This window comes from Pelophylax lessonae, assembly GCF_965119305.1.
Source record: "Pelophylax lessonae genome assembly, chromosome: 5".
NCBI classification, from domain to species: Eukaryota; Metazoa; Chordata; class Amphibia; order Anura; family Ranidae; genus Pelophylax; species Pelophylax lessonae.
Window position 1 is genome coordinate 474,551,657 of NC_138772.1, and position 13,932 is coordinate 474,565,588.

The 13,932-nt window shown below is 43.5% G+C and overlaps 1 protein-coding gene across 1 annotated transcript in view; it reads left to right on the forward strand.

Moving 5' to 3' along the window:
• Window positions 1-13,932, forward strand: part of TMEM67 (transmembrane protein 67) — a 193,312-nt gene that overhangs the window by 59,664 nt on the left and 119,716 nt on the right. The window contains exons 9-10 of the mRNA XM_082258322.1: window positions 3,998-4,106; window positions 9,705-9,797. Of these exons, the coding sequence (XP_082114448.1) occupies window positions 3,998-4,106; window positions 9,705-9,797 (202 nt within the window). The remainder of the gene's footprint in view (window positions 1-3,997; window positions 4,107-9,704; window positions 9,798-13,932) is intronic.

Genomic DNA, 13,932 nt, shown 5'->3' on the forward strand with positions numbered 1-13,932 from the left:
AATTACCATAACTGCCATATTAACCACTGAAAATCTCACAAATAGTGAATCTCCCTTCATACCCTATTGGTCATTTATAAAACAGTTAAGGTCCAGTTCGATATTCAAAACTTTGGGTTCAAGGGCCTGGGTCAGGTAGATCCATTTAGTTTCACATTTGGATAACTCCCTGACCCAATTTGCACCCCTCCAAGAGGGGATAACCCTTTCAATACCCCAAAAGTGAAGACCTCGTGGAACGCGTTGTGAAACCTCCTGAAGTGATCTGAGACGCTGTGGTCCCTGCATCCCTTCAGGATGTTCGAGATGTGCTCCCCCACACGTATCTTGATTGGTCCGACCAATATAAATAAGGTTGCAGGGGCACATCAAAGCGTATACTTGTCCCTGTGGAACTCCAACCTGATGATATTAAGATTGGAGTTCAAATGGGACATAAAGAGCTTGAGATCCTCCTCTGTACCTTCCCAGATAAACAGAATATCATCAATGAATCTTCTGTAATATCTCAATTCCTGTTTCCTTTGGTTGAACACAAACTTATCCTCCCATTCTACCATGAATCCATCATGAATGCTGCCGTCAGGCTCATCCACCTCACCAATCGCTCAGTGTCCGCTGCTCCTCTCTGTCAAGCCCTCCACTGGCTTCCGCTCACTCAACAAATTAAATTCAAAATACTAACACCATCTTACAAAGCCATCCACAACTTAGCCCCCAGCTACATTACTAGCTTAGTCTCAAAACACCAACCAAATCGCTCTCTTTGTTCCTCTCAAAACCTCCTGCTCTCTAGCTCCCTCATCACCTCCTCCCATGCTCACCTCCAGGACTTTACCAGAGCCTCACCAATCCTATGGAACTCCTTACCCTTATCTGTCTGATTATTTCCTACTCTATTAGCTTCTAGACGATCTCTGAAAACCCTCCTCTTCAGAGAAGCCTATCCTACCCACACCTGACAACTGTACCTCCATTTTCTCCATCAGCTCATCCCCCACAGCTACTGCCTTTTGTTTCACTTGACAGCCTTCTAGATTGTAAGCTCTAACGAGCAGGGCCCTCTAAATCCTCCTGTATTGAATTGTATTGTAACTGTATTGTCTTCCCTCATATTGTAAAGCGCTGCGCAAACTGTCGGCGCTATATAAATCCTGTATAGTAATAATAATAATGAAGATGTTAGCAAGGCTAGGGGCAAACTTAGCGCCCATAGCCACACCCATCCTCTGGCTATAGAACTTGTTCTGAAACCAGAAATAATTATGAGATAAACAGAAGTCCAAACCCCCGTATAAACCGTTTCTGGGCGAAGGGGATATCATCTCTTTGACTAAGAGCCCAATTTAGGGCTAGAAGGGCATCATCATGTTGGATGATGGTTTAGAGAGAGGACACGTTGGCTGTCGCTAAGAAGGCCAATGAGTCCTTATCTTCATGGTTTCTTGCAACGGGGCCCCTAAGGTTGTAATTACGCCTCTGTGTTGAGGTCTTTATAATGTCAAAGTTAAACGTTAGAGCATTGTTCTGCTTGTCTTCATTGAAATAACTGTTTGTTCCAGTCTTTATATCTGTCCCAGTGAGAAACCTACTAAAAGTCATTACACAAAATCATTCCTGGAAGGAAACCTGTAATGAGCAAAAATGTAGGCTGCCAATGCTGACTTTACCTTCTGAAAATGCTATATACATGGTTTTCATAGAGGTCCTGTGGATTCAGTGCTTTCTGGTCGCTTACCTGGAACAAGTATGTAAATCAGGCGTTTTGACCCCACGACTTTCTCATTGTTCCAGGTCCCTGACTGAGAAAGCACTGAAGCCAAAAACAGGCATTCTAGAAGGGGATCAGTAATTGCAATCTCTGTAATTCTCCCACTTCGTGTTTCTTTTAAATTGGAACAACTACTGGAGACTTCCCTTCACTTCACTTCCTGTCCTGTTCCAAAACAGGGAATGAAAAGGAATCCCTCCAAACTGTGGGGGGGGAAGCTGGTTGTGACCAGGGTTTAAAGAACTGTCAGCCACATTGGAATATTTCTCCTGTAATGATGTTCTGGGGACATCCTAAAATTTAGGATTTTCTTTTACTTTCAATGATAATGGAACAATTAGAGAGGGTGGCTCTTCAAAGCGGGGGCACAGACAGCAATAAAAACTGACCGGTGTTCTAATTCTTATCCATGCTATCCAAAACAAAAAGATTTTTGCCTTTAGTAAGCCAAGCAGAAAGCAATGGCATTTAAGAGATAAAAAAAGCTTGCTAGATATTTTTCAAAAGCCCTAATAAGTATGATGTATAAGTATGTATGTACGCCTAGTCTATAATTAATTCTCATGGTTTAAAACATTTTTTTAATATTTCGGTATTAAATGCCAGTGTTTTCGATAATCCAAAATCGAAGCATGGCACAGTAGATTAAAACAAAAACTTTTTCTACCAATGTCGAGTAATCCGATGTGAAAAAAACTGTATTGTGCACATCTTTTGTTCATACCTTGTACCCACGATAAGAAAATTGTAATTAAAATTTGGTCCAACAAACGATCTGCTGATTTTTGGATCATTAGTATAGTGCTTTCGACAGCCAATTATGAATATTGTACAATAAAAATTTGAGGTACAGGCTATAATATTTTTATCGTTCCATGAACACCACGTCCGATTTTTGTATAATTAGTACGGTTTTCGTCTGAAAAAATCGTAAGAGCAAAACTATGCATGCCCTGAAACGAAAGAATACATACAAAACAATTCAACACATTACATCCCTTCTAAGGTTGAATTCTGTCATAGGGGAATTTTCGTATGAAAGTAAGCTCTTCACTTTCGATATAAGACTAGCAAGCAAAAAAAAAAAAGAAAGAAAATTCGTCTGATAATCTGATCATGTTTATGAGGCTTGAGACTATAGCCGGGGGTGCTACATTTTAACACTTCGCTGTGCCAGCGGTTGAAAAAAGCTGGCCTAGACACTGCAGATAGGTATTCAAAACATCTGCCTCCAGGGTGGACTTTGTGTTACATGGTAACATTAAACTGGATACAATGGGATCTTACTTTCTAATCCAGAAATTGCTGCATATTAAAGCACACTTTTGCCTGCTTTGTACAGACAGACATGCATCTGGCATGACCCCTTTTCAAAGGGGCCGATTTTCTATACCTGGAGAGTGCAAAGTCTGATGCAGCTCTGCATAGAAACCAATCAGCTTCCGGGTTTCTTTGACAAAGCTTAAAGAGGTTGTAAACGTCCGTTTTTTTTTTTTTTTTTTAAAACGAACACCTGAAAGACAAACACATAATGAGCTAGTATGCATCGCATACTAGCTCATTATGAAATACTTACCTAAGAACGAAGCCCCTGCAATGCCGACCGCTTACCTGTCCATGGGCGACATGTTCAGTCACCCTTCTTCCGGGTTTGCGGCATCCGGCCATCTGATTGGCTGGAGCTGCGATGACGTCGCATGCGCGCGGGAGCCGACGGGAACAGCACAGGGCTCTGAAGGAACGGCACGAGCGGCCGTTCCTTCTGAGCGCATGCGCCAGTGATGTCACTGGCTGCATGCAAAGTAAATATCTCCTAAACGGTACATGTTTAGGAGATATTTACAGTACCTATAGGTAAGCCTTAATATAGGCTTACCTATAGGTACAAGTTGTAGAGGAGGGTTTACTTCCTCTTTAATTGAACAAGCTGAAGTTAGAAGCTGATTGGCTACCATGCACTGCTGCACCAGATTTTGCACTCAGTTATAATAAATCAACCCCATAGTGTCTGTTCAGGCATTACCATGAAGTCAAACTTGTGTGCTTTTTGGCAATAGTTAGGGAGAAAATGTAGACACATAAAAAGTAGATCAATATTTGGTTTCCAACTTGCAGTATATAAATTACAGCTACAATCTGCTATGGACGAGGCTCCAACATATTGAACCTTTTTATCATACATTTGTTAATGTACTACAACTGTCCAATGAATGGTTTGTCTCACAGGAGGACCAATGTTCCATGGCTGTATTATGATGACCAGCCAGGATTAGCAGTCCGAGTACTTACAGCTTCTCCATTTCCAGAAAACTTCAGTTTGAAATGGGGTGAACAGGTGAGCCAAAATTACTGTATGCTGGAGGTATTTAGAATTGAACTAAGTTAGTAATTCAATAATAGGATTTTTTCTCTATCGTTCATCGACGGACACAGTTCTCTGATCCATATCAGTAGGGTTATACTGCCCCCTACAGGAGTAGGACACTAGGCAGAAAAAAATTCTGGCTACGCCTATGGGCAGTCCCGGAGGGTACACCCTCTCACTTCTTGCATAGGATGTCAGTTTTAATCTGCCTAGTCAGGAGAAAGGACCTAGTTCCTTGCTGGTATCTTTGGTCCTGGCATAAAAGTATTTTTTTATGTAGATTTTGTTTTTAGCTAGCTTTTTTCTCCGGAATTTTTTCCTGTGAGATCTTCAAGCAACAAAGCCGGGCTTGGCGCTGGGCTGGATCTCTATATCCAGTGGTCACCCCAGTCTGGCCAGCGAGTGCATGCAGTCCTTAGCTCCGTGCTGGGTCAGCCGCGACATAGTCCCACTGGACGGGGACTGGCCCCGCGAGTTAAACGTCTCGCCAAGGCACACATGACAGGGTCTAGGCTTATGTCGCAGCGTTCCTAGTTGGCTAACAGCCTGCCCACTTCGGTGGTGTGGGGTCCTGTCAGGAGATGGCGCCTGCCTGTGTTCCCGGTATGGTGCGTAAACGTTCCCCCCCCCCCTCCCTGGCGGATTTCGGGGTGGATGCGGGCCCCTCCCAGGGATGGTCGGACCCTTTACACTCCTGGGTTTTCCTCTATCCTGTTGTGTTCCCTTCTCCCCCCCCCTCCCTCCACTTGAGGGACTGTTTGGGCCTACCTGGGGCTGAGACCTCTTTTGCAGGCCGCATTGGGAGGCCGGGGTGTGCGCCGTCCGCGGTGCTTGACCGAATGTGCAGGTGGGGGGGGGGGTTTGGTGAGTGCTCACGTCTAGGCCAAGGTCAGTATCAGCTGCTGTCTGCCTTTCCTCCTCTCAAGTTGCTGCCAAGAATTCTACGCAGGATCGAGGCGGAAGGTATTCCAGTCTTTCTCGTGGCTCCGGACTGGCCTCGCCGAGCTTGGTACGCCGACCTGGTCAGGCTAGCCGCAGACGCTCCTTGGAGAATTCCTCTCAGGGAGGAGTTATTGTCTCTGGGGCCAATCTCCCATCAGGCTTTGCCGTCGCTGGCTTTGCCGGCTTGGCTGTTAAAAGCCAGGTGCTGAAGGACGGGGGATTGTCTGCTTCAGTGATTCCCACCCTGCTTAAAGCGTTGGAAGCAAATTCTAGGATGATTTTTCTTCATACGAGAAAGTCGTATATTGCGTGGTGTGAGTCTCCTTGGGCTCCCCCTCGCTCTTACTCTGTGGCCCATGTCTTGGCTTCCTTCAATGGGGAGTTGATCAAAAGTTGGCCTTGAGTACTGTCAAGGGTCAGGTTTTCGCTTTGGCAATTTTCGTCCAAAGGCCATTGGCCACCTGTTTCCTAGTGCGTAACTTCCTCCAGGGGGTGCAACACTTGGTACTTCCAGTGCGACCTCCGTCACCAACTGGGGACCATGATTTGGTGCAGTCGGTTCTTCAAGAACCTCGGTTTGCGAGTATTCGTGGGTATCCCCTGCCTACCTTATTATAGAAGGTGGCTGTCTTTGTTGCTGTCACTCTGTGCGCAGGATGTTGGCACTGGCGACTTGTCCTGTCGTTCTCCCTATGTGTTGGTTCATGGGGCCAAGTGGTATTTCGTCCGGATCCGTCCTTCCCTCCGAAGGTGGTTTCTGGCGTGCACTTGCACGAGGACATTGTATTACCATCTTGTGTCCTAAATCTTCACATCCTAAAGAATGTGTGTTGCATACTCTGGATAGAGTTCGGGCACTCAAGGTGTACTTGGCGACTACTGAGTCTTTTCATGAGTCAGGTTCGCTCTCTGTACTCGTGGATGGCCCAAGAACAGGGCTGCCTGTGCCGGCTGCGACTTTTTCCAGATGGATTGGACAGTCGGTGGTGCAGGCTTATTCAATTAGGGGCCAGATCCTACCTTTCCCTGTTTGGGGGCATTCTATTCGGGCGCCTGGTGCTTCCTGGGCATTTCACCATACAGGCATCTGTGCTTCAGGCAAGACGGTTACCTGGGCCTACGGCCACACCACCCTAAATGCGCCCGCTCTCGTCTGATCTCGGCAGCTGAGCAGGGTCGGGCCTGGTTAGTACCTCATCTGTTCACACTTTTACCAACTTTTATGAGGTATATGTGCTGGCATCTGCAGATGCCTCTTTTGGCCGCAAGTTTTTGCTGGCTGCTGTCTGGAGGGCTTTTGGCCTTCCTTGAGGGTGTTTACTCTTTGTTTCAGGTGGGCCTCATCTTTTGTTCTGATGAGTCTTATGTTGCCTGATCGGCTATGTTTAGCCTTGGGGACTTGTTCTTTTCTGCTGTTCCCACCTCTTTTTATGGCACTGCTTTGGGACGTCCCTACTGATATGGATCAGAGAACTGCGTCCGTCAATGAACGATGGAGAAAACTGGATTTTTGACTTACTGTAAAATCCTTTTCTCTTAAGTTCATTGACGGACGCTGTACCCGTCCCTATATTTGAGTTGGGTTGGTGTTACTTTCTGACACTGCTTTAATACAAAACTGACATCCTATGCAGGAAGTGAGAGAGTGTACCCTCTGGGACTGCCCATAGGCGTAGCCAGAACTTTTTTTCTGCCTAGTGTACTTCTCCTGTAGGGGGCAGTATAACCCTACTGATATGGATCAGAGAACTGCGTCCGTCAATTATCCAGTTTTTTTTCACATTTTATTTACTAAAAGAGTGTGGTTTTTTTTTCTCTCTTTTATTTATGTGCCTTTAGCATATTCCATAGAACCTGACAAATCGTTCATATCAATTGTTGACACACATAAAATTAGGATTACTACACATAGATCATTTTACTTTATTTTACAAAGCAGAAATGTGACTGAAACAAAATGCAGACTATACCACTACCACTATACCAAAGCAAGTGAAATTCATTTCTTCTCTATTCACATCGTTTTCAATCTCTGATGAGGGTGTCTTTGGGCATCTTTGGACCCCTGAAACTCATTAGATACTTTTTGGATTGCCCCCCCCTGACTTTTAGCAAGGAAGCAGGTTCTTTATTGCAGAGACAACATGCAATATTTCTTCTGCAATAAAAGAAATCTACCTATCTGCCTGCCAGAGTTAATTCCATTGACGAAAATATTTTCATCATAATTTTCATCAGAAGCCTATTTCCAGTGATGAAAACAAAACTCAAATTACCCCACGTTTTTGCCAATTGACAAAAACAATGACGAAAATCAATTACATTTTCATCAACAAATGAAATGAAAATGTGAGGGAGGGCCATTAACCCACATGATCTTCTGGTGTCCTTGGAGCTCCACCTGTAAAGCCCTTAAAGTGCTTCCCCTCCCAGTAAGAAAGATAGGGACCGTAGCATTGTGCAGTATTACAGGCCTCCTCAGACCACTGTCCAGAGCACTGTGTGCATTACAGGCCTCCTCAGAGCACTGTGTGCATTACAGGCATCCTCAGACAGATGACTGTCCAGAGCACTGTGCATTACAGGACTCCTCACACCACTGTCCAGAGCACTGTGCAATACAGGTTTCCTCAGACCACCATCCAGAGTGTATGTGTAGTTTGTTCAAATCTTAATACCATAAATAATAACATAGTAGATTATTTATTTTTTTTTACTCCAGGAGTAAATAATCTAGAAAATTCTAGAGAAAAGCTTAAAGAAGAACTCTAGTTTTCCCCTCTCCAAAACAACAGATGCAATGTGCAAGTAAATGAATCACAACTCCGCTGTCATTTTGTGTGTAACTTACCTCCTTTAGCTGTATATAGCAGGTTTCTGTGTCTGTGATGTCCCTCCTCCTCCTGGCTGAATTTTAAAGGTCTCTGACTTCCTGTTCCAGTCCTTATAATATGTCTCCCATGATCCTTTGAGCCTCTGTAACTTTAAGGCGGGCTATGGGAGTCACTTGTACCAGTTCTGGGAGTTAATGTGGGTGGGTCCAAAGGTTACTGTGGGTGTTTCTGGGCCTTCATGTGGGTGGTGAAAGGTGTATATGTGTAATACCTCCTGTGTCATTCCAGTCTTGCAGCTTGCCAAAGAATAATGGCCTACTGCTAGACTACAGAGGAAGAGCTATGGGGGGTTATAATGACGGTGTTTCATTTATATGTAAATTATTTACGTCACAAAGAGCAAGGCTCTGAGAGAGTGGGATCTGGGAAGTGAAACTGTCCCTGTTCATACTGGTCGGCATATTTAACTGGGCAGGATTGAATTTTTAATTGGGATTAATTCAATTCCGCCCAGCAGCAGCACAGCTCGCTTTTAGAACAGGCTGTGTATGAAGAAGTTTCCTTCTTGATTAATGCTGTGATCTGTGAGGTGGGACTCAGGAGGTTTGGACTCTTCTTGTAGGTGTGACTGGGCGGAATTGAATGCTAATTAGGATGTATTCAATCCCACCCTCCATCAGAGGTGTGAAGGATCTCACATCATTTGCAGAATCTGAAAGACTACACTGGGGGGTGTTAAAGACTCTAGCTGATGCAGGAAGTGGCTGTGGAAGGGATAGAGTCTATCAGTGGGATATACAGAGTGTCACATGATACAAAGCCACAACTAAACTCAGAAAACCAGGAGATCTGCAGACAACAGAGCAACATGTTAGAGGTTTGATCTAGGCTGGGATCATTTTATTCTGTTCTAGTGAAAAGAAAGTTGGAATTCAGCTTTAAATAATGCATTACAATTTAATCAACCCATTATACTAGAGTCAACTAAAATGTACTGGAGACTAAAACAATTGCAGATGACTAAAATATGACTAAAACTAAAATGGCATTTTAGTCAAAAGACTGTAACTATAGAAATGTGATGCCAAAATTAACACTGCTGCCTGCTCAGTCTTCTTTAGATTGTACTTTCCAAAACAGTGCCTGTGTGCCAGGATGACTGCACACCTGCGCATTCGCAGGAATGACTTCATCCTGTGCCAGCTACCCGGAAGATACCAGGTATAAGATGCCATTGCCAGCAGGGGGATGTCAGACTGTTGAGAGTAAGTAAGTATTGTGGAGTTTAGCTCCACCTATCTCCATTTTAATATTAGCTAAAAGCCCCCACACAATGGGCTCCATTTACAAACCTCTAAAACCGTATAAGAATATTAGCCATTCGACTGTAATTTTCCAAAGTAAGTAAGTGTTCTTATCCTGTTGTCAGCTTTGTGACTTAAAACAATTTTAGGTTATGTTGCTATAGTATGTTAAATGTAGATATTTGTTTTGCCCTCCAAAAGACTAGTAATTTTGTTTGGTTTACACACATCTGCCAGTGCAAATTTCCATGCAGGTGACACCCTTACCTCCTGGTAAATTATCATCAAGATCCCTGTACAATGAGCTAGGATGTGAACCACTAAGCTGAAAAAGTGAAGAAGGTAGTAGAAGAGTGTTCTGTGCACTGTGTAGATGTGTGTAATGGGATAACATGGATTAACAAAATTACACTACTGGTGTGCATGCTTTTAAACTCTTGAATAAATATATAATTTTGTTAATGAAATGTGTTGTTATTGCATTCCAGGCACAGAACACAAAACTGGCATTTTTAGCAGCTGTGTATGATGTGAGAGGGAAGTTCATTGCGTGGAGGTCACTTCATGGAGGCTTACTGCAGGTAATTGGAAGTACTGTATTTTCCCTAACCAGTTGAGGACCCAAGGCATATGGCAAATGCCCTGAAAACCTTAACTTAGACCTCCAGGAATATTTTCACATGACAGACTTACTGTGGTTCTGCTAGGTAACTGATTCCACAGATGCCATAACTGCATTGCCGCAGTCCTTTTTAGTAGCATTTTCTACGTATATTAGGCAATACGCTCTATCAGAGTAAGAGGGATTGTCCTTTGCTGCCAGAGAAAAAGAGTGGCACTGACTCCTGTTCCCCCAAAACTAAGGAACCACCTTGTATTTATGTCAATAAATAATAGACAGGCTCTGATTGGCTAATGTGAAGATCGTGACATCATCCTCCCTTTCTCTCGACTTTGACCAATCTGAGCTTGATTGACAAAATTACAAGGTAGCACTTAAGAGATGAAGGGACAGGAGTGCCCAAGGTCTTTTTTGTTCCCAGCAGCAGAGGGAAGTTGGTCTTCCCCCTCTGAAAGTGGACACTGCTTACTGTATCTATCAAATAGCACTAAAGTGGATTGTGGTGTCCCCAGCAGCCTTACAGTTATGGAATGTGTAGGACTGGTTTTAACAAAGTTGGCCCACAGTAAGTATGTCGTTTGAAATTATTCCTGGAGTTCTTGTTGCTTGTGAGGCGCTATTACAAACAATAGTAATCAACAAGTGCAATATATACAGTGTTAAACAAAATCAAATAAGTTAATGTCCATAATCTCCTGTGTTTCTTCCAATCACCCCATGGTTAAAGTGCTTAAAATTCTTAGTGCAAACATAAAGTGCTCATATTTAGTACTCCGCCACGTGGATGTGAATGAGCGACTCACCAAATGATTTCAGGCCACGAAGACCCAAACCGCTTAAATTAACTTTCCTTATTCCCCCAAGGGCTGGGTATTTTCCAACATGGATTAGCTACAGACCATCAAGCCAGTCCCGGGCTGGGCATCAGGTGGTTTGAATCTCACATCCACAACAATATGTTTGCTCGCCACAGATTTCCCAAAATATAAAATGTGAAGCCAGATAATCGTGCAATACAATTTTATTAATAAAAAAAATAAAAAAATAAAATCTTATAAAACTCATTTAATTGTGCCTCAAAGTGGCACCCACTCAATGAGCCTAGATCAATAGGAACGTCGCTTGACCCATGCGTGTGTTTCACTGGGGCGGACATGACAAACTGGAAGTGATGTTGCTGTGATAGACCTCCATGCATTGCAATATTGCGTTATCAGGAAGTCCTACAGCGACCATTTTATCCTTCTCCCTTTGGTCCGATACATTCTTATATCACTGATTAAACATCAAATCCACAATAACAATGAACTAATAGGATTATTAAAAAAATTAACAATTGGCAATCCCAACCTTTGATCTTTTTTGATAGGTTAGTTGTATTAGAAGCAATTTGTGGACATATATATTTGCTGACTCTTACTTGGATGAATATTTAAAGAGGAAGTAAACCCTCCTCTGTGTAACGCTCCTGCGTTTTATGTATGATGTGGATTTTCAGCTGCAGAAATATTCCACTTCAGTAGTCATGTAGAGAAACGCTGAGACACCAATCCCAACTCCCAATGACTCATCATGTGTGGATGATCTCAATTCAGCAAGTAAATACACACACTCAATAAGATGTTTCCTAGAGTGACTTATGTATATAGTAACACAGTGATGATAGGCTGAAGAGAAAAATTGGGTAGAGATGGTAGATGACAGACACTTGAAAGGAAATGTTCTTGAAAGTAAGATAGTAGCAGATGGGATGCAGATAGGTTTAGCAATCATGTATGGTAGCAGATGACAGAGTAGCAGGTGGACATACAGGAGAGATCAACCCAGTGCAAGAACAGGTGGTAGTAGGCTCAAGAGCTAGCAATCTTGGATAATGCAGATGTAGTAATAGTCCTTAGTATGCAGAGCTAGATAGTGTAAGCTTTAGTATGAAGGTTATAGAGGTTTCCCCTGTGGGGTACTTATCACTAATAGCAATGTAGCAGAGGAGAGGTTCGGCAAGAGCGGATGATCCGGTAGCGGGATACAGGGATCAGCGCAGCGTGGTTCCGACAGCGAGGTATGCTTGCAAGCACGAGAGCTTCAAGACAGGTTAGCATCAAGGTACAAAGCAGTTTGAACGAACACATGTGAGTGAGAGCCGGCGATCTAAATAGCCATCCAGTCCGGCGCTCAGTGATGACAGCATCAGTCTTAAAGGTGTATGCGCACCTTACCAAAAGAGAATGGTGGGGCGCATACACTTATGAAAGAGTAATTAGGGTACCCAAAGGTACCAGAACATTACAGTACCCCCCCCCTTAAGGCCGGCTCCTGAAGGCCTCTGGAGCTGGTTTGTCTGGGTACTTCGCATGAAAATTGCGGATTAATCTAGAGGCATGTATGTCAGAGGTGTTTAGCCAGGTGTCGTCTTGGGGCCCATAGTTCTTTCATCGAACCAAGTACTGAAGTCTTCCTCTGTGGATACGAGAATCCAGAATCTCTTTTATCTCATATTCTTCTCCACCTTCAACTTGTACAGGAGGAGGAGGTGGGATAGTAGGCCTTATTCCTTGGTCAGGAACATGGGGCTTCAGTAGCGACACATGGAAAATGGGATGTATTTTGAGGTCTATTGGCAATGTAAGCTGTACTGCCGCTTTTCCAATAAGTTTCTTGATTGGGAAAGGTCCCAAGAACAGAGGTCCAAGCTTTTTGCTAGGGATTTTCAGTCTTAAATTTTTTGTTGAGAGCCAAACGAGGTCCCCGATAGCGTACTGAGGAGAAGGTCTTCTGCGAAGATCATAGTACTTCTTTTGTTGACTATGAGCGTGTGCAATGGTAGTATTAAGCAAACCCAGAGAGTCCTATATTTGGGTAAGATAGTCTGAGGCTACTGGGTTATTTGAAGGAAGGATGCGTGGTGGAAGAATAGAGGGATGAAACCCATAGTTCAAGTAGAACGGACTCTGCTTGGTCGTACTGTGGGTTGCGTTAATGTAGGCAAATTCTGCCAGAGGGAGAAGATCCACCCAATCATCCTGTTGGTAAGAAGTGTAACAACGTAAATATTGCTCGATGCATTGGTTGACTTTTTCAGTCTGTCCGTTGGTCTGCGGATGGTAAGGAGAAGTGAGCTTCCGCTCTATCCGTAGTATGTGACATAGTTCTTGCCAGAACTTGGAAATAAATTGTGATCCACGGTCAGACAGAAGAGTTTTTGGGATACCATGTAACTTAAAGACATGTTTCATCAGGAGTTCTGCCGTTTGTTTGGACGAAGGTAGTCTGCGAATAGCAATGAAATGTGCCATTTTTGTCAGATGGTCCACTGACACCAAGATGGTATTAAATCCTTTGGAAGGAGGCAATTCCACTATAAAGTCCAAGGACACAACTTCCCATGGAGTTTGGGGTATTGGTAGACTGCATAGTAGACCGGATGGTCTCGTAGTGTCAATTTTGGACCTGGCACAGACATTGCATGAAGAGACAAATTTTTGTATAGATGTTTTCATGTCAGGCCACCAGAATTGCCTGGTAATCAGATTAAGAGTCTTTGTCATACCCATATGTCCTGCCATAGGCACATCATGCGATAATTCCAAGATCTTGGTGCGTATGGTAGGTGGTATGTAAAGTTTGTCGTTGTAGTAGAGGAAGCCTTCTGCATCAGTATTTAGTTGTGGTGGGGGTGAATCCAAACTTATACCATGCAAAACCTCTTCCTTCAAGGAACGGACAACTCCAATAATGCGTTTGTGAGGTATTATAGGAACGGAAGGGATTTCGAAGTAGTTTTCTTCAGTTAGTCGTGATAGTGCATCCGCCTTTTTGTTCTTATCTGCAGGTGTGTAGGTCACTAGGAAGTTAAACCTTAGAAAGAATAGTGACCATCGTACCTGTCGGTGAGAGAGAGTTTTGTTAGTCTGAAGATATTGGAGATTTTTATGGTCCGTGTATATAAGTATTGGTAATTGGGTGCCTTCGAGTAGATGTCGCCAATTCTCCAGAGCCAATTTTATAGCAAGCAGTTCCTTTTCACCCACTGGGTAATTTATCTCTGGACTGCTTAGGGATTTAGAAAAAAAGGCGACTGGATGAAGTGGTGAAGT